The sequence below is a fragment of the Balaenoptera musculus genome, chromosome 2 (assembly GCF_009873245.2).
Source record: "Balaenoptera musculus isolate JJ_BM4_2016_0621 chromosome 2, mBalMus1.pri.v3, whole genome shotgun sequence".
In the NCBI taxonomy this organism is placed as follows: Eukaryota; Metazoa; Chordata; class Mammalia; order Artiodactyla; family Balaenopteridae; genus Balaenoptera; species Balaenoptera musculus.
The window spans coordinates 24,354,075-24,373,993 of NC_045786.1; the positions used below are offsets into that span (position 1 = coordinate 24,354,075).

Here is a 19,919-nt window from a genome sequence, read left to right on the forward strand (position 1 = left end):
GAGATAAGTGTGTCCATCTGACCCCAGCCCAGGTCTCAGTGCTCAGGATCTGCCTGAATGGGCAGCTCTGATGGGTGACTTTGTGTTCCCCGAGACCAATGTCCATAGGAAGCAGCATCCTTGAGAAATGGTGAATTACTTTATGTTTACATGTGCTCAGTGGGGCTGGAAATCCACCAAGAGTGGTGGTTTCCCAAATTCTGAAAAAATGTTGGTAATCTTCTGCCTTTCATTTGGAACTCCTGTTATAGACAGCTGTCTAATAAAGCAGTTGTAGGATTTTGGGGTCATCTAAAATGTCTTCATAAAAAGAGTGTGTGTATGGCGGGGGTGTTTCCTTTTTCTGAAACTCAGGTTCACGATGGCTTCCTTAGGTGAGATGTGGGTACCTCTCCAAAATGAGGTATAAAAATGAAAAATGTAACTGGGACTTTTAAAAAAGTGAAGTTGAATGTTTATATAATGTTATAACTGAGTAGAACCTTGAAAACATGTTCATGAGAACATTGTAGAAAGATCCTGATTTTATTCTTCTTACGGACTTCCAGGAGATTCTCTCTATAAATTAAAGAAATGGGAAAATGATTACCGAGTTGTGGATACACTTTTATCCACCTAAAGTTGCAGATTTTTTCCGGTTTAATCATTTCTTTCTTGCTGTAAAGTTCACATTTACTGTAGTTAGGGTGCATGTTAAGTTTTCTGAGATTTAATGTGTGGATCATTTGAAGAAAAAGATAAGGACCATAGGGCAAGCAATTGGTTTACATTTGAGAGAGATTTTTCTTACATTCATACGCCTTGATTTTGAGTCTTTGAAAGAGAGATGTTCTGTAGTAAATTAAAATTCATAGTTTAAAATTTTTTAGTTAGAAATTTGTATGTGGAAAATTACAGATCAGCTTGTACTGCAGTGAATTCTCAGGACTTTCTGGGCAGTTTTTATTGTACTAGAATTTAACTGAATTGAATATTGTCTAGAACAAACCCATTGCCTGGGAATTGTAAATTCATCATGCATAGTTTTATATATATGGCAGTACTTCTTGTCATAGATTTTTACATTTGAAAATTTAGAGTTTTGAGAACTAAATGTCCACTGAAATAGTTGTTCTAAAATTAGCAAAATTCCTGAGAACTGTTTTCTTTCTACTTTCTAACCTAAAATAATTGGTGTACCTTTGTAGCTAAGCTATATTTTTCCACGGAGAGCCATTTGTCTAGATATTCTGTGGCAGATAAAAGCTTGCTTCAGAGCCTCATGCAAAAGCATATTAATGGACAGTTACAGGACCTCTGGAGTGCAGGGCCCCGAATATGTAAATTTCACAGCCATCTCCAGCGTTCTCTTGCTGTGACTCAGACTATTCAAATTTCAACACTGCACAGGGTGCATACATATTTCAGAAATTCTAATTTAACTTTGATTACATGGATGTTAGAAACAACCCTTAAATGAAAAATTGAGCTTTCTTCTCATAGGGGATGTAGCCGTAAATTCTGTCAATCACAGGGCCATGTTTCCCTCGACTGCGCTAATTGTCATCCTTTTGGAATAAAAAATGAAATGCATATTTATTGGGTGCTGATGTATATTTTGTCCTAATCTTGAAACTTTTTTTAAGCAGTCATTTTCATATTATCTCTGTCATGCCTACAATTTAAATGGTTGATTTCTCTGTATGCGAAAGCTTTGAGAATCATAGATGCTAGTGGAAAGACTCCTTATAAGTTGGGCATCTGCAAACTCGAGTTTGAGGCTGGCTCTGCCCTTGGTTTTCCAATGAACTTGGGCGAAAGTTAGTTAAGAACAGCCACCTCATAGCATTATTAGGATGATCCAAAGATACAAAGTAAATTAAAAGGCTTTGTAAAGTGAAAGATAAATACAAATTTTAATTAAATTATCTAGTATTCCATTGCTTTGGTCTTCTCAGTCACCTTAGGCAAGCAGGAGAGCTGTCTTAGTCCATTCGGGCTGCTGTAACAAAAATACTGGGTGGCTTGTAAACAGTGGAAATTTATTTCCCACAGTTCTGGAGGCTGGATCCAAGTCCAAGATCAGGATACAGGCAGACCCCATGTCTGGTGAGGACCAGCCTCCTGGTTCATAGACAGACATCTCACTGTGTCCTCACATGGAAGAAGGGGTGAGGAGGGTCTCTTTTATGAGGTTACTAATCCCACTTATGAGGACTTCAATCTCATGAACTTATTTAATTCTAATCACGTCCCCAAGGCCCCACCTCCTAACGCCGTTACATTGGGCATTAGGATTCCACAAATGAATTTTGGAGGTGACACAAACATTCAGTCCATAGAAGTGGGTGTAGCATTGAAAAATGTTTGCTACACTTGCTAATGATGGAAAAGGACCCAATAACACAGTTTTTGCCCCAAATATTTGCATTTCTTTATAAGTATGTATGTAGAAGATGGTATTTTATTTGTGGAAAAAAATCACGAGTAGTAAGAGATGTTGAAGAGGTGGGTTGCTCTTTGCTAAGTGGGTCCAGGTCTAGGACATTGTTGTCCCACCCAAAGCTGGGCTTTCCACCTTTGCCCGAATCCCTTTCGTCTTGCTTGAGTCCCTTCCATTTTGATTTTTCTCTTGGTCTTATGATCATTAATGGGTGATGGTGGGAGATATTGACTGAGCTGCAGGTTAGTGATTGAAATAGCAGGTTGCCGCCATATTGACTGAGCTGCAGGTTAGTGATGGAAATAGCAGGTTGCCACCATATTGACTGAGCTGCAGGTTAGTGATGGAAATAGCAGGTTGCTGCCACTGGTCCCTAATCTGTTGGCAGTTCTGCCAAAGCATGTTGAAAGTTTCCATCTGCAGTTTGTGGGAATCAATAAAAAATATCTGGTGAGAATGTGTAATAATTCAATATATACTTATAACAAAACTAGAGTTGTTATTTATTAATTGCATAGATGTGCCAGGTATGGTTATATTTTTCTGACAGGTGTATCTTCTTTAATTCTTATAGCATCCCACAAGCAAAATGTTGTAGCACTAGAGGAAAGAGTCCAAGAGAAATTGGGTGAATTACTCAAAGTCATGTAGCCAGTGATGGCAGAGCCCAGCTCAGAGGCCAGATCTTCCCCACACCATGAGCTTGCTTTTCCCACCACCAGTGTGGCCTGTTTCCCTTTGGTAATAACTCTGTTCCTTTAGGTTTGAGCTAGAAATGGTTGCATCTTGCTTTGAAAGAACCTGAACAATCTATGAACTACTTGAGTCTCGAACCTTTCACAGAGGCTATGTATTGAATGTGGTACCCTGGGCAGTGCTCCTGGGTCCTCTGGTCTTCATGGGATGTGAAGGTCGGAATCACAGTGGGTGGATGGGAGTCTGGGCCAGTGTGCTGTTCTCATGTGGCCGAGGTTGTGAATCCTGTGATGCCCTGAGAAGGCCTGGGGCCTCTCCCAGGGGTGGATGTAACCTTAGCTTTGGGACATCTGTAGCCTGGGAGCTATGCCAAGAAGTTACATTTTTCTCAAGTCTTGGGTTTGAAGCACTTGTAGAATGCTGGCTTCCAAAGGCTGATATTTCTTTTGCGAAAGATGTCTCAAGTGCAGTGCTCTCCCCGCTGTTTGGGGCCCCAGACAGCAGCCTCTACCTTGGCTTCTCTGCCATTAGCTTCCTTTGTTTCCCTTCAAGCCTTTATGCTATTTTCAGATTCATCTTATGCAGAGATTTCCTGTTTATTAAACGTGTGTGCTGGCTTTCTGGGCTGTCCACTGTTTTATTCCATTATTTCCCAATGCTCTGTGCTCAGGCTGGGCCGTGTGTCCGAGGGCTGCACTTTCTCCATCTCCTCCCTCCATCACTCTCATTAGCATATGCTGTTCCTCTCAGCCTTCAAATCCTGTCTTCCTCTTCTCTGCCTGTATAATAAATCTTTATATAATTCAGAGCCTGGCTTTATTTTCCCACCTGGAAATAAATAAAGCACCCTCATGGAGCTCTTTCTTCTTGGAACCTCCTAAATTCTGTGCTTTGGAATATTTTCTAGGTTTTTTTAAAATAATTGTTTTCTTAATGGTTAATTAATTAATTTTCTTTTTTTGGGCTGCGCCGCGTGGCATGCGGGATCTTAGTTCCCCGACCAGGACTTGAACCCGCCCCCCCTGCATTGGAAGCGCGGAGTCCTAACCACTGGACTGTCAGGGAAGTCCCTCTTCTTTGTTGTTTACAGAAGTTTCTGAACAGATGATACGACTTCAGGGCTTCACATTCTTTCATCTCCTTGGTGCCCAGCAAAATCTAGGCACGTGGTAGGTGTGAAGTCACCCATCGCTGACAAGATTTGTTGTTGCCATTTTAGTACTTCATTTAAGCACAGCATTTAAAGCGAAGAAAAGTCATGAAAGAACACATATGCACAGAAAAGTGCCGGGATTTTAACATGTTGGAAGCTCCACTGCTTTGTTGAAGTGTGTGTGTGTTTTTTTTTCTCTCCTTTGTCTCACCAGCAATCAAAGAGAAGTACACGGACTGGACGGAATTTCTCATTCGTGATTTGACTGGTTCCCGGACGGCCCCAGCCAGCCTCCTGGAAGGTGTATGTATTGTTGTCCAGCTATTCTCTGTCTGAAGCAGCACAGTTACATGAGCTCACACCCAACAGCACCTTTGCATATATCCTTCTGCGGGTACATGCGTCCACACGGATATCGGTGTCCAAATAGCGTAACTTCCTGTCTTTTCCCAAATTACTTAGGTTACTGATTCTAATGGCACTGAAGAATCTTCACCTTTGGTCCAATCAATAAGTGGAAAATTTGCTTTTATATGAACACGTTTTAAAATAATAACATGTTAGGATAGGTATCCACTATCCTATACGTTTAAGACTCTGTCTTATGTTAGTGAATGTATATAAAATCCTGTAGAATAACTGTTTTGTAGAGGTGATGACTCAGCATGTATGTGCTGGGGTGTAGTCTCAAAGTGTATTGATAAATGGTTCCACTAACTATTGTATTCCGGATGCATTATGCCGAAATTTAAACACATACATGTTAAGTAATAGAAATGGCTAACCATATTTAAATGTGGTTAAGGTCATTTTAAGGTACTGAAGTAAAAACAGTTTACTCTGCAATCTTGATGGTGATATGAAAATAATTTTATCATAAAACATTTTAATATTTACATTCTAGAACAGGAAGAGAAATGTACTGTTATAAATAATTATTGAGTCACCAAATCTGTTTGAAGAATGCCCCTGAAAAAGGGGAGAACACAATGAATGACCAAGAATACAGTGTGGATTTTGACAATCTCATTATTCTCTTAACATTAACCATAAATTTCTCACCTGTCATAAATGATATTGATATTTTGGAACACCATGGTCTAATATACAGTCATCTGGTTTTGTTTTGTGATGATTTTTGCCTAATGTAGTTTTGTATCTCAATGGCTACTAATTTAATTGTTTGGTTGACAAATCAAAATGATGATTGTTCACCCTTTCAAAAGGACAAATTGTTTTACTTTGTTAAATTTTTTAAACATATTTGCCTACAAGGCTGGCTGAACAAACACCCTTTTCCTTATGCAAACATGTGCTAAGAAGGTTGCTTAGATGGGGCAACCTTCTAACATCTTATTTACATCTTATTTTGTAAACCAACTATGGGGTTACGTGTACAAATTACACAATAGTCTAATTTAGCTGATTATTAATGTGTATTAGGCATTCATCAAAAATGTCCTCTACACATATTCATGCATTACTCACGTAATCAAAGTACGAGAGTGTCCTGATTATGAGAGCGGGGCCATCGTAAGATAAACGTCTGCTGAGTCAAGGTATAAATTGATCGCCCCATATCAGATGTGTCCGTCTATGGGAAGAGCAGACATTTCGCTACCGTGTGTTTTCTAGCTCGAGGCAAATTTGGTGTAACGCTTCTTAAAAGCACCCTTGTTCCTCACAAATGCAGTTTTATCTGGGAAGGGTGATTTGTTTGGTGAGAACTTAGCACAAACTGTCATTTTCTATTTACTTGTGGTTTTGTTGTTGGATACAGAGTCGGGTATAATGGATGTGTGCGCGGGAGGGGAGGGGAGGGCGGGGGCAGTGGGGTGGAGGGAAACACCAGACTGTTTGCCAGTAGCTTGGATGATGGTGTGAAAAAATATTATCTTCTGCTGTCATCTGTTTCCATGAGAACCTTAAAATAAAGTTTAAAATAAGGAGTTTTGCTTCTGTTTAAACAGCCTCTGCGAGGGAAAGGCCCTATAGACCTCATTACAGTTGATTCCTTAATAGAGCTCCAGGATTCTCAGAGCCCTTTTCAGTACTGGATAGTTAGTGTGATTGAGAATGTTGGAGGAAGATTACGCCTTCGCTATGTGGGATTGGAGGACACTGAATCCTATGACCAGTGGTTGTTTTACTTGGATTACAGACTTCGACCAGTTGGTTGGTGTCAAGAGAATAAATACAGAATGGACCCACCTTCAGGTAAGGGCCAGAGCTTTGGCTGCTCTCAAGCGTTTTAGAAAGAGATGTGATTATTTTCCTGGATGTCTCTCTGGAAAATGTATTAGCTCTGTCGTGTCTTTTACATCTGTGCTTGTGAATATGAAGCATTTTAACTTCAAATACTTTCTGTAGCAAATAGAACCCAAGACTTCTATGAATAGTGTTCAAAAATGAGAAAGAAGAGCTGGAGGCTGTGGAGAAGTTGATCTGGTTCCTTTGGAATCAATGGTTTGGAAATGAAACACACACTATAGTGGGACTTGGTGATATTCTCTATTTTTCTTTAGGAATTTGATAGTCTTGCAAGTAGGTTCTAAAGTCTTTGTCCTTCTGTCTGTCCACCCATCCACCCATCCATCCATCCATCCATCCATCCACCCACCCATCCATCCATCCATCTGAATATCAAAACCAAATGCTTATCATTATGTTATCTGTCCTGACCTGGAAATAACAAAGAGAAAATCATCATGCTTTTCTTCCTGGCACATCATGGATTTTTAAGTAGCTTCAAATACCTTGTCAAATGACTTTCCAGAGACTTAACTGGGTAGAAGAGTGCATTATTCTTCCTGACGTACCTAACTGGGCAAAAATCTCAGCGTTTATGAAATAACCATTCTTGAATGTTTACTACATGCCAGGTGATTTTACATCTGCTCTGATGTTTATTTTGATTCCAAAAAACTTATTTCATGTGACTGTTTCCTTTTACAGCAGAGAAAATTTGAGACTGAGTTTAAGCTACTTGTCCAAGATCACCCAGTTTGTAGGAGGAACGTGCTGTAATTCCAATTCCCAGGTCCCCTCCCTCTTCCATCCAGTTCCCCCTGCTGCCTCTGACTGGCCTTACCAACCTTTCGATATGTAGCTTCAGAACAAAAATGTTGGATTCTTATGGAATTAAAGATGCCAAGGAAGGAATACTCCTTTCTTTCCAAATTTGCTCATTTTCATTCTGGTCAATTTCACAGGTTTATTGGAAGCAAAGACTTGGCTCTTTCCTTCATTAAAATTGCCAGAGATTTTTTCCCTCCCATCTTAGTTGCCAGTGTTAGTCTTGAGGACATGTAGCTAAGGCGCTGTATTTCCCTTTTCCGTCAGTCAAGGGCTTTAATTGAAAAAAACGTCTTGGTTCTGTGTGTCGTGTTTGCATTTGAGTTGAATTTGACAGGCATATAGACATAGAACATGGTATTTTATTAGTATTATTGTTGTCAGCGTTTTGAGAAGCAGCCAGGAAATCCATTTATACCCTGAGTAATGTGGGGATATGATTACAAACGAAGGGCCTGTCAGTTTTGTGAGAAGAGATCTAAGCTCACATTTGCCTTGGGATTCATAACCTAGCAGGAGAAATTTACTCTGTGCAGAAAGTTGGGTGTATAAGTCTTAGCTCAGTATCTAATTGCTTTATAAATTTTAAGAAAAACATATATTTGCCAGTGTAAAAATTTATAGCGAAGCAAAGATTACTACTGTCTCTTAGGTTCTGTGCAATGTACCCTTCCTGTGACATCGTGGACTCATACTCAGCAGCCAGAATGGAAAGTGTCCCTGCAGAAACTAAGGAATATTTCCATAGGAGAGTTCTCTCTCTTCCTTTAGACAATTTGACGTCTTTATAAGACAAGAATAAATTGTGTTTACTCATCTTAGTAATTTTCTGGACATGAGTTGTCCATTTCACTGAAGCGTTAAAGACTTTGGAAAAGGCATTCATCATCAAGAAGTTATTTTCCCAACATTTAAATTGTCGGCAGCCAAACTTAGTTTGGGGTACTGTAGGTTTAAAATGGATCTTGGTCAAACCAAACACATCAGGAGACTTTTTATTTCAAGCAATAAGTCCTGATGGCAATGGCAATAAAAAAAAAAATTGTCTGCAGGAAAGGCTATGGACGGGAAGAAGAAATTAAAAGGTGAAAGGACACCCCAAATGTGACTCTTAGTTCTTCAGATGCAGTAGTTACAGGATGAACACTGAATTCTCCTACCTGATTCAGCAGAACAACACCCGGGAAGGCAATTAATCACCCAGGTTTTACACACGGGAACAGAACCTAATCCTTTGTGTAAATTAACTTCAGGACCCAATGTGACTTGTTAAACTTAGATGATAGGGCTCTTTCCTTGAATGAAATCTAGGTGGGAGAAAAATTTCACACTTGCATAGAAAATACTAGGCTGCTTCTCTTATTCCCAAACACGCTTAAGTAAATGAAAAGTGTTCATCATTGACTGGTGGTAAGTAGAGCTGGAAGGGTTGGGGAGGAGAGCAGGTAAGAGAGACTTGGGGTATAGAGTCGTCCCTCGGTATCCATGGGGGATTGGTCCCAGGACCCCGAGGATACCAGAATCCAGGGATGCTCAAGTCCTTTGTATAAAATAGCACAGTACAGTTGGCCTTCTGCATTCGAGGGTTGGAGGTGTTCTGCACCTGTGGTTTCCCCTTCCCGGGTTCCGCGTTTGCGGGCTCCTCCATCTGTCGTTTCTTCCATCCACGGGTTCCACCCACTGCAGGTGGAACATTCAGGACCTGTGGGCCGGGAGGGCTGACTGGACTTTGAGAGTGAGGCCATGCCAGGTCAGCCTACTCTCGATGCCTTCTTTGCTGTGCTGACACCAACACCTTTGCTAAAAGTAATCATAGCTCCTCCTTTCCTTTCCTTATTCTTTCTACTTCTTGAAGGACACAGTATTTCTCAACTGTTTGGTGTGAACAGAGGTATAGAAATAGGTGACAGAAAGTAGCCGGCTAGTCAGTCTTCAAACACTGGAGGAGAAGGTGCTGGCTTTTATGCTGTCCGCCAGCGAGAAGCCTGCATCCCATCTTTGGATGGACTCAGAGGACACGGGGTGGGGAAATGGGAGGTTAGAAAGAGGGGCGAAGCCACCCTGCCCCACTCGACCCCCCATCAGGAGTGCAGTGCTGCCGGGGTAGGTGGAGTCCAGCTTCAGTGAAGACCAGGTGAGGGAATGGAAGAGGGTAAAATGCTAATAATCATGGGAGGGGCAGTGGCTTCCCGCGGTCCTTAGTGATTCAGGCGTTATCAGGACAAGACTGGGAATCCACGGGTGCCTTTTCTTCAGTGCTGAATGGAAGGCAAATCATGATTAGACCTGGAGCTGCTTTTCCAGCTGTGTACCCCTAACGCCTCCCCTCATTTATTTATTTTCCTGCCCTGTGGCCTTGTCTGTGTTCCTCGAGCTTTCTATGCGTGTCCCCTCTTTTGGAATGCTGCTTTACCACACCCCCACTTCATTCAGACCTTGGTTGAGAGGATTTCACTCACCGCTGAAGCTGAAAGTGCGGGACCCATTCTCTGCTGTGTCCCCTGACACCCTGCCCAGCACATAATAGGCGCTCAGTAAATATGTGTTGAGTGAGTTGACTGAATAAAAACTCGGGTGTGTCTAGACAGAAGGAAGGAACCAGCCAAGTCTACCTTCCAGGAGCCAAATAATTGATGGGGATTTGGAAGCCAATTTGGAGGGGAGAGCCTGGGTGGAGGCACCTCCACACAAGGAGGACTGTACTGTCCTCTTTCCCCTGAAGTGTTAGGGGGGCTTCTGAGCAAGTAGAGATGTGATCTCTTGTTTTAGCACCCAGGACAGCTCCAGGATATAAGATGCACGGGAATGTGGTCTGTGGGGTTCAGGATGAGAATTTCTTCCTTTAAAAGGGTCCATGTGTGAATAGAGCTTGAGAAACCCAACAGAGTGGAAGGAACATGGGCTTGGAGTCAGGGTTCAAGTCAGCCTCTCTTTCCACTTCTGTCACTGGCTACAGAGCTTCTGGGCAAGTTACTCTACTTTGAACCTCAGTTTTTACATCGGTAAAATGGGGATAATCATACATTTGCTGTGCTGCTAAGTATTACTCAGGTGATTGGTATTTTCTAAATATTCAATCTGTGATCAGAGTTTTAAGATTATATTTGATCTAAGAAATTTAAGTAGGTCATTGAGGTCAGGGGTCATTTAGAGGCCCCACCTGCTTTCATATTTTTGGATGTTTAGAAAGCAAGATAGAATCTGACATAGTTTTGCAGAAACTAAAGAGATGAAACTTTTTGAAGTTTAAGAAAAATCCTTATCTCTATATTCTTTTGTATATTTTTTCCCTTCACAATCTTTATGTCAACCATTTTCCCCCCTTTTCTTTCTATTTTAGGTAGTTCCTGGAGCCAGAAGTTTCTAAATCTAATTCAGATGTTTCTTACTTGAACTATTTCTTATTCAAAAAGAGTTGTTGTTCTTTGTTTTAGCTTGGGCTACCTTAACGAAATACCATTGATTGGGGGAGGGGGCTTGAAAAACACAAATCCACGGTTCTGGAGGATGGAAGTCCAAGATTAGGGCATCAGCATGGTTGCGTACTGGTGAGGGCTCTCTTCCTGATTTGTAGATGGCCACCTTCTTGCTGGGTCCTCAGCTGGCCTCTTCTTTTTTTTTTTTTTTTTTAAATCTTTTGACCATGCTGCACGGCATGTGGGATCTTATTCCCTGATCAGGGATTGAACCCATGCACCCTGCATTGGAAGCGTGGAGCCTTAACCACTAGACCACCAGGGAAGTCCCCCGGCCTCCTCTTTATGTGTGCATGGAGATGTATATACCTATATCTATATCTATATCTGTATCTATATCTATGGGGTATTGAGAGATAGCAAGCATGCACTTGAAAGAGAGCTCTTTGGTGTCTCCTTTTACCAGGGCACTAATCCCATCATGGGGGCCCCACCCTCATGACCCCATCTAAACCTAATTACCTCCCAAAGTACCATGGCATTGAGAGATTAGGGCTTCAACATACTAATTTTGGGAGGACACAAGCATTCAGTATATAGCACTTCCCAGTGTCTATTAAGAAGCGTAGATGAGCCTTTCCTTACTGGTCAGAGCTTGGTGGAGAAGGAAGGAGAGGAGGGTGTAAGGTGCATGAATAAAGGGGATCGCCCCTCCAGGGCTTCGATCACCCGAGGCTGTGAGATGATGACTTTGTTCACTCCTCTTCCTGCCACACTCTCTGTGAGATGGCCTGCCAACATGCACAGAGGGGGACACCTCGTTTTCACTCAGGCTTCTAGTTAAAGATGAATCAGGACAGGTTTTAATTGCTTATTACTTCCCACCAACAGAAATTGACATGCTACACTCTATTAAATTACCTGCAACACGATCACTTTAAGAACCTGTTTTATGTTCTTTTAATGGTGCTATTTATTGTCCATAAACTTGCCGGCGTAACCAAGCGCCTCTCTGTCTAATGAAACACAGGCATGGACTGTTGTTCTCTGCTTATTGTAACTAGGAGGTGTTTAGCTTCTGCAGGTGGTTGAGAGTACTGATAAAACTGCAGTTGATTTTCACCTTTTAAGACAAGGAGTATGCCCTGCCGTGGGGTTAAATTCCATATTAGGATTCAACGTCCGCAGCACGAAGACAAAGAATCTTAAGATTGTAGGACAGAGATAAAAGTCCCGTGAGACTTCCTGGGTGTCTTCACCCATTCAGGCTGCTGTAACACAACACCGCAGACTGGGTGGCTTGTAAACAGGAGACGTTGACTTCTCACAGTTCTGGAGGCTGGATGTCCAAGATCAAGGCAACAGCAGATTCAGTGTCCGTTGAGGACCCACTTCCTGGTTCCTAGACGGCGTCTTCTCACTGTGTCCTCACCTGGAGGAAGGGGCGAGGAGCTCTCTGGGGTCTCTTTTATAAGCACCCTAATCTCATCATAGGGGCTCCGTCCTCATGACCTCATCCCTCTCAAAGGCCCCACCTCTTAATGCCATCACCTTAGGTGTTTCAACATATGAATTTTGGGGGAGGGGGGCACATTCAGATCAAAGCACCAGGCTTCTTAGGCTACTGGCTTTTGGTTTGGTGGAACAGACGTGGCATCGGGTGGATGCAGCCTTCTAGGACGAGGTGGCTGGTCCAGTCCTGCTCTGCCAGTGTGTGTGTGTCCAGGTGTCAGGAGAGGCTGTGAGCATCCCTCAGGGGCTGCCTGTCTCCTCGCTCAGTTCTGAGTTTGGACCTGACCATGTTGGGTTTTCATGGCTCTGGCCTTGAGTAATTTTTAAGCCATTCTTCTTTTACCCTCTTCTCTGCCTCAGGGGCTCCCCTTCCCACCCAGAGACCTCAGTTATAGACTGTGAGAGCTCGGGCACCAACACTTTCTCTTCCCTTTTTCTATCCCCTGTATGTCTGCAGACCCTTCCTTTGACCTTGTCTTTGGAGGTCACCATCCTTTTCCATGACTTGGTTCTCCTTTTACTACCATGTCGAGCTTGAACTCCCCATCGGCCTGCTTCCAGAACCCTGGAAGAGTGGATTTGTTCCTGTTCTACTGAGGAAGTCCAGGGTCTTGTTTATTGTTTCCCTCCTGACCCCATCTTGAACTGCTGCCCTTGGTGTCCTCTGGGCTTTGCTTCCTAGAATCCAGAATTGCCTTCCCTTTTCACCAAGACTTTGATGCGGTGCCCCTGAGCTGAACCACTGGTATATTCCAGGGAATCTGCCTCACCGTCTCGGGACGATTTGTAGGACTCCGTGAATTGGTCCTTCTTCCTCCTTTGTGGGACTCTGTGATAAGCGGTTTCTCCCTCAGGACCACCCCCCCAACCTGTGGAGGTTGGAGGGACCATTCATTCATTCTCTGTAGAGGTGTTTGTTGGGGGGACCTCACTATGTTCCCCCAAACATGTATACCAAGAAGAATTACAGGCTATTTTGTCTCTGATAGAGAAACGCCAAATTGGGGAAAAAAATTCTGCAGCGGTGTAAGGGCATAAATAAAAGGCTAGAAAGAATTATAGACACTATACACAAGTAGAGCCTATCTTGTCATTAATTATCCTTTATGTGACTTGGTGTGTCTGACAATGAGGGACGGTGGGCAGTGCATTGATAACTTGGCTCCTTCTGACAGCATCTCTCACCTAACCATAATTGTGATAGTCTGAAAAGACTAAGTAAACTGCTGAAACACAGGTGCTTCAAGCTCAAGGTGAGTTCAGAAGCTATGATCATCAAAATATATGGCCGCCTGCTAAAAAGCAGACATGCAAGAAATTAAAAATATAGCCCCAAAGGCTTAATGTTGCCTTTTAACTGTGCTTAAATTCATATTCATATCCTAGCTGTCTGTCTGAAGTAGCCTGGGTTGATATAGGGAAGGTATAAACATATCTACTCCAAGTGAGTGCTTCTGCAAATCCTATTTTGATAAGGTCTTAAATCTGTTGAGATCAGATCATAAAATTCCCTTGCAGTTTCGGCAATCGGTAAAAACGGTGCTCAACGATTTTGTTCTTTTAATTTTGTATTCAGACAGTGTAACCTCCTTTCGTAAATCCCTTCCCCCCACCGCCTGGGGGAAAACATGGGCAACATGTGATGTATTAGCAATGTTTCAAGTGTAAATATTAGACTTGGTTGGTAAATTTTAATTTACCTTTTCATAATTTCCTGACTTAAACGCGGACTATTTTTAGCATATGAGAGCTTAGAGATTTAGTGAAAAACAGGCTGTAATAACTGAAAACGCCAGACAAAAGTCTTTTCTAGTTTGGAAATGTATCAGATAATAAGTTCTTCATCCATGGATATTACTTCCCAGGTGATGTATGGAATTCGGGACAGTGGACGGATGAAGTGTGGTTAATGTGATTTATACTATTAAATTATGCCCAGAATGCATGCCTATATTCCCTGCAGAAGAGCTCTATTAAGTTTATTCTTCATTTCTGATCGCAGAATCCCAAATTGCTATTTAATTTCAGGAAATCTCTTTAGCAGGTGGCCTTTTATGGCGGGCAGGGTATGAATTCTTACGGTTGCTGCGCCTGCCAAGTTATTATGAAATCCTGAGAAGATAAAATCCGAGAAAGAACCACCCAGTAGAACATTTCAGCCCTTAAACTCTTATGTGATTTGCTGTTGATACAGAAATCTATCCTTTGAAGATGGACTCAGAGTGGAAATGTGCTCTGGAGAAATCCCTTGTTGATGCTGCTAACTTTCCTCTTCCGATGGAAGTGTTTAAGGTAAGACGTAGATTCATAGCAGTTTTTCTCCTCTTTTCGAGAATAAACTGTGTAAAAAAGTTGCCCACATCAAATCATTTCCCACTATTTAAAAAGCTACCTTCTTGACCGGTGTTCATTTAAAATGTTTGAAATGTTATCTGTTCCATTTTGCTCTGTTTTGTAATCCTCCCAAATACCCATATTCCAAGAAAATGCTTAAAATCTTTTATCAAGTAATTAATAAGGATATTATGAGGTAATTTGAATCTTATTAAATTTTTTTTCAGGTTTACATTTTTTCCCCTCCATCTTGTATTATTATGGAAATCTCATTTTCACCCTCTCACTGCTTACCAAAGAAACAAAAGAAAATGGAACAAGTCTAATTTTGGTATTTGCTCGGTAAAAATGATAGAAAACGATGCTTCTCTTGATGGCTTGAGAAACTCATAATGAGTATCTGTTGGGTAGCAGGCCTTCCTCTAATAGACAATGAAAGAAATGTACCACGACTGAAATAGATCACCTAGTTCTTAACACTCTTAAAATTATGCTTAAAATTTATATGATGTGTAGAATATTAAGTTCTGGGCAGGAGTGATCCCTTCAGCAAGAGGGACCCATAGAACGGTCTCTTCCTATTTGGAGCTCGAGTAGGTGGGAAACAGCTCTACATGGACCGTTTCCTGGGAGACTTGTGGATGGGTTTGTGGTGGGCTGACATAAACCTGCTTTTCAGTTCCGAGCGGGCACATTTCTGCAGGGCCGTAGAAGTTTCATGTGGAAAATGAAATTAAAATGGTGTCTAGGTACCTCCTGCAGCAAGAGTGTGAGGCTTGGGCTGGGGCGCTGGCTTCCTGGATTTTATTTACGAGGAAGTCCTCGCTCAGAACCTTAACCTAGCAGGGTGAATCGCCGATACTCTTGTTCAGCACTTTTCTCATTGGCAACATTGGACTTAAGACCTCTTCCGAAAATAATTATTAAATTATTATTAGCAGTAATAATCACACTGATCATGCAACATTATCTTGGGCTTTTTTTTTTTTTTTTTTTTTGCTAACTGACCAGATAACTTCTTTTTCCTCCTCCTTGCCTGCAAAAAATAAAATAAAATAAAAATAAAAATTAAGAAAAAGAGCACTTACTCTTCCGTGAACTGGCTCCACTGCCTCTTCGGAAGGCAGCCCACCACCCTTGTCACTCGTTTGACCTCTACAGCTGGTGTCCACTGTCTTTTCCCAGTGGCCTTGGTGATATTAAAAAAACACTTTTGTTGAAGTAGAGTTGAGTTACAATGTTGTGTTAGTCTCAGGTGTGCAGCAAAGTGATTCAGTTATACATATATATATGTGTGTGTGTGTGTATATATGTATTCTTTTTCAGATTCTTTTCCATTATAGGTTATTACAAGATACTGAGTATAGTTCTCTGTGCTATACAGTAGGGCCTTGTTGTTGTTTATCTATTACATGTATAGTAGTGTGTATCTGTCAGTCCCAAACTCCTAATTTATCCCTCCCCCACTTTCCCCTTTGGTAACCGTAAGTTTGTTTTTGATGCCTGAGTCTATTTCTGTTTTGTAAATAAATTCGTTTGTATCACTTTTTTAGATTCCACATGTAAGTGATATCATATGATATTTGTCTTTGTCTGACTTACTTCACTTAGTATGATAATCTCTAGGCCCATCCATGTTGCTGCAAATGGCATTTCATTCTTTTTTATGGCTGAGTAGTGTTGTGTGTGTGTATACACCACACCTTCTCTATCCATTCATCTCTTGATGGACAGTTAGGTTGCTTCCCTTAGTGGTATTTTAAATGTGTAAATCTGATCATGTTCCTTGCCCTTGAGAAAATAAATTTTATTTCAAAATAGAGTATATTTATTTTGGAATATATTATACACATACATTTGAAATATACACGTGAGGAGTTCACAGAGTGATATAGTGGAAATACAAATCCCCCGTGCCCCCCGTCTAGACACGGGAAGTTGCGGGTCCATTAGCATCCCTCCAGCTGACCTTTCCCCATCCTCTTTCCTGGCTCTGGGTAACCAGCTCCCTAACTTTGGTGTTGACCGTTTCCTTGCCTCTCCTTGTAGTATTACTACCTATGTATGTTTTCCTTAATATTACACAACTTACTTTTGACAACACGAGAAACAAGACCAGCCCTGATTGTTTCAGGAGAGGGCGTTTTCTTGATCTCCAGAGTGGAGGATGGCTGGACAGTGCCTCGGTCCTAAGCTGGCCTCACTTTCCCACAGAGTTTGCAGGGCAGTTGAGTAGGCACAGTCCTGAGCTAATCTTAGGGAATTAGTTGGGTCATCAGCCAAACTGTAGCTTGAACTCCAGGTACCGGACCTCCCTTAGAAATGTGGACGGGTCTGGCTCCGGTTCTCAGAACAGGCCCAGCACAGCATTTCTGTGCAGTGACTTGAATGTTCTCTTCCGCTCCAGGGCTCCCCTCGAGGGGGCCCTGGGACCTTGTTCAGAGTGTGGTCAGGACAAGCCAGGTGCCGTTAACAATCTGGGTCTGGCTTACTTTGGCACTTTGTCCTCAGCTTACAAAGATGATAAAACGAAGCAAGGCATCTTAGTGCTGGCAGCCTGCTCTCCTCTCACCTCGAGTGACTGAAAGAATCCTGATTCTGTCCTCACGCTTCCCTGATAGTTTGGGTATAGAATTCTAGGTCAGCTGTCACTTTTCTCCAGAATTTGGAGGTATTGCTCCATTTTTCCTTTTCTCCTCGGGCATCTCATATTCTCCTTTTCTCCACTGTTGTGAAATTTCACGATGATAGGCCTTTGCAGATGTCTGTTTCCATCCAGAACGCAGGGTACCCCGGGTGTCTGCAACTCATGCCTTTAATTTTGGGGATGCTTCTTCTAAAATGACGTCTTCCACCTCTCTTTTCTCTGTTGTCTTCTTCATCTGTGACCAGGCGGTAGTCCTGGGCTGGCTGTGTAATTTTTTCTTCTTCTTTTCATTTCAGGTTTTCATTTTCTCCTCTGTTTTTGCTCTACTGTCAGAGGTTTTCTCCACTCATTTGTGCTGTTGTGTTTTTATGAGCACTTGTCTGGCGCTTTTTCTCTGAATGCTGCTCTGTTTATGGCCTCCTCTTCTTGCAGCCTGGAAGCATGACTTTATCTTGTTGGAAGTATTGATTTTTTAAAGTTTTCTTTTCCCAGAGTAGTTTGTTCCCTCCATGTTGCTTTTGGTTTCTAACTTTCTTGCTAGAGGCTTTCCTCGGGTATCTGAGAATCCTTGACTGTGCGCTCTTGAGTAAGAGGGAGATTGGAAAGCTGAGGGCAGGGCTGGGTCATGTAGGGGGACCTTCTTTGTATGGAGGTTACTTCTTTGTATGATGGTTTTTCCTCTTTAGCTGATTTCCAAGGAGGAGAATTTCCACTTCCCACCTGGGGTTCAAGGTCGAGCTGCCTGCATTCTAGGAGCTGAGTGGCAAGAAGAGAGCCTGGGGTTTCCGTATTTTCCTGCATCCACAGACCAGGGCCCACCTGCTTCATCCTTTTCTGAGGAAACTGGAGGACCACTGGTCTGTAGAGTCAGGGAGGGGAGGGTACTTGGGGTCCAACTGCTTCCTAGACAGCTCCCCACGCATCTTATTCTATCACCTCCCACGCACCCCCAGTTTCAGACATACCTGCTGTTACCGGTTTCTGAGCCTCCTGAAGGTCCTGCCCTGTTCATTAGGCTGGGTCTCAGCTTTTCTGCAGGAGGCTTGGGACTTGGCTCTGTTGAATATGTTAAATTAGTTGCTTCTTGTTCATCTGCATTTTAGCTTCTATTCTTTAGTTTCTGTTCAAGTGGCTTTGCGTCTTTAAAATTATTTACTGTAATTTTGGTTAGAGTTTAGGAAGAGGTGAAATTAATGTGTGTTTTTAGTCAGCTATCTTCATGTGGGACTCCCCTTTTTAAAGTCTTGTAGCTTGGACTGTAGGGTAAAGCTCCCACATCTTTCATTCAATGAAACATTACTCCTTGGCTACAGTCATACTCAGTAAATATTTCTCAAATATACGATGAATTATTGAATGGACAAATGCATTTAACTCACTGATTTGAAATGCTTTGAGTTAATGTAGTTACAGATTAATTGGATGTGCACTTATTATTTAGAACTATGAATACTAAGACTAAAAATATATAAACATTAATAATCCTCATATATTTTAAACTAATAATTAAGTAACTCAGTAAATGTTTATTGAGCAGTTACTCTCTACATAATTCTCTTGACCCGATTCCAGGGTTTCATAATTGTTTATATTTTCCTCTAAAATACAGTTGCCTCCTTCCCTCACTTTAATGTTTTTCTGTTAGAAATCAGACTACTGTTTTTATGGAGTACTTGAGAATTCTCCCTGTCCTCAATATTTTGTTTTTAATTAATGGTTGCTTTTTAAAAAATATTTTATTTTATATTGGAGTTTAGTTGGTTAACAATGTCGTTAGTTTCAGGTGTACAGCAAAGTGATTCAGTTATCCACACACATGTATGTATTCTTTCTCAAATTCTTTTCCCTTTTAGATTATTACAGAATATTGAGCAGAGTTCCCTGTGCTATACAGTAGTTGCTTTTAAGAGTAGATACTGAATATTTTCTACTTTTCACAGGGCCTACAGGATGTATGGAGTGGGCAATTAATAAATAAAAATTGGCTGAATTGAAAATTCTGTGTTCTTAGAACTTGTGAGATGCTTTTATGAATGTTTTCTTTTATTTCAATTTGACGGAAAAGAAAGGGGCAAGTTTCTGAACCAGACTTTGTATGGGGGGAATCATTATACACTTAACTTTGAAATCCTGAGAACAACCACTATTAGTTTCCTAAGGCCGTTGTCATAACGTACCACGAACTGGATAGCTGCAAACAAGGGAAATTCATTCTGTCATGGTTTTGGAGGCTAGAGGTAAACATCGAGGTGTGAGCAGGGCCGCACTCCCTCTGAAGGCTTTGAGGGAGACACTGTCCCTTGAGTCTGTTCTCACTTCTGGGGGTTGCCTGCAGTCCTTACCATTTCTTGGGTGTGACAGCAGACCTCCAATCTCTGCCTCCGTCTCCACATGGCCTTCTCTCTACGTGTCTGTCCCAATTTCCCCCTTAGGGACACCGGTCGTTCGATTTGGGCCTGTGCTAAGGCAGCGTGACCGCAGCTTAACTTGAGCGCATCTGCAGAGTCCCTGTTTCCAAATCAGGTCACGTTCGCAGGTTCTGGGTGGATATGCCTTTTTTTTAGGGGTTGCTTTTCCACCCAGTACAACCGCGTTTCATGGATGTACAGTAATTTAAGAAAGCACGTAGTAGTATTCTCTACTGAGTAATTCCACTTAAATGGA

At 41.8% G+C, this 19,919-nt stretch overlaps 1 protein-coding gene across 3 annotated transcripts in view; it reads left to right on the forward strand.

The window, feature by feature from the left end:
• Positions 1-19,919, forward strand: part of SFMBT2 (Scm like with four mbt domains 2) — a 222,412-nt gene that overhangs the window by 104,884 nt on the left and 97,609 nt on the right. For 2 of the 3 annotated variants that reach the window (XM_036844256.1, XM_036844255.1), the window contains exons 5-7: positions 4,486-4,574; positions 6,242-6,488; positions 14,469-14,566. In XM_036844256.1, the coding sequence (XP_036700151.1) occupies positions 4,486-4,574; positions 6,242-6,488; positions 14,469-14,566 (434 nt within the window). Of the gene's footprint in view, positions 1-4,485; positions 4,575-6,241; positions 6,489-14,468; positions 14,567-19,919 lie in introns of those variants that run through there. The other variant, XM_036844257.1, reaches the window with a different exon arrangement.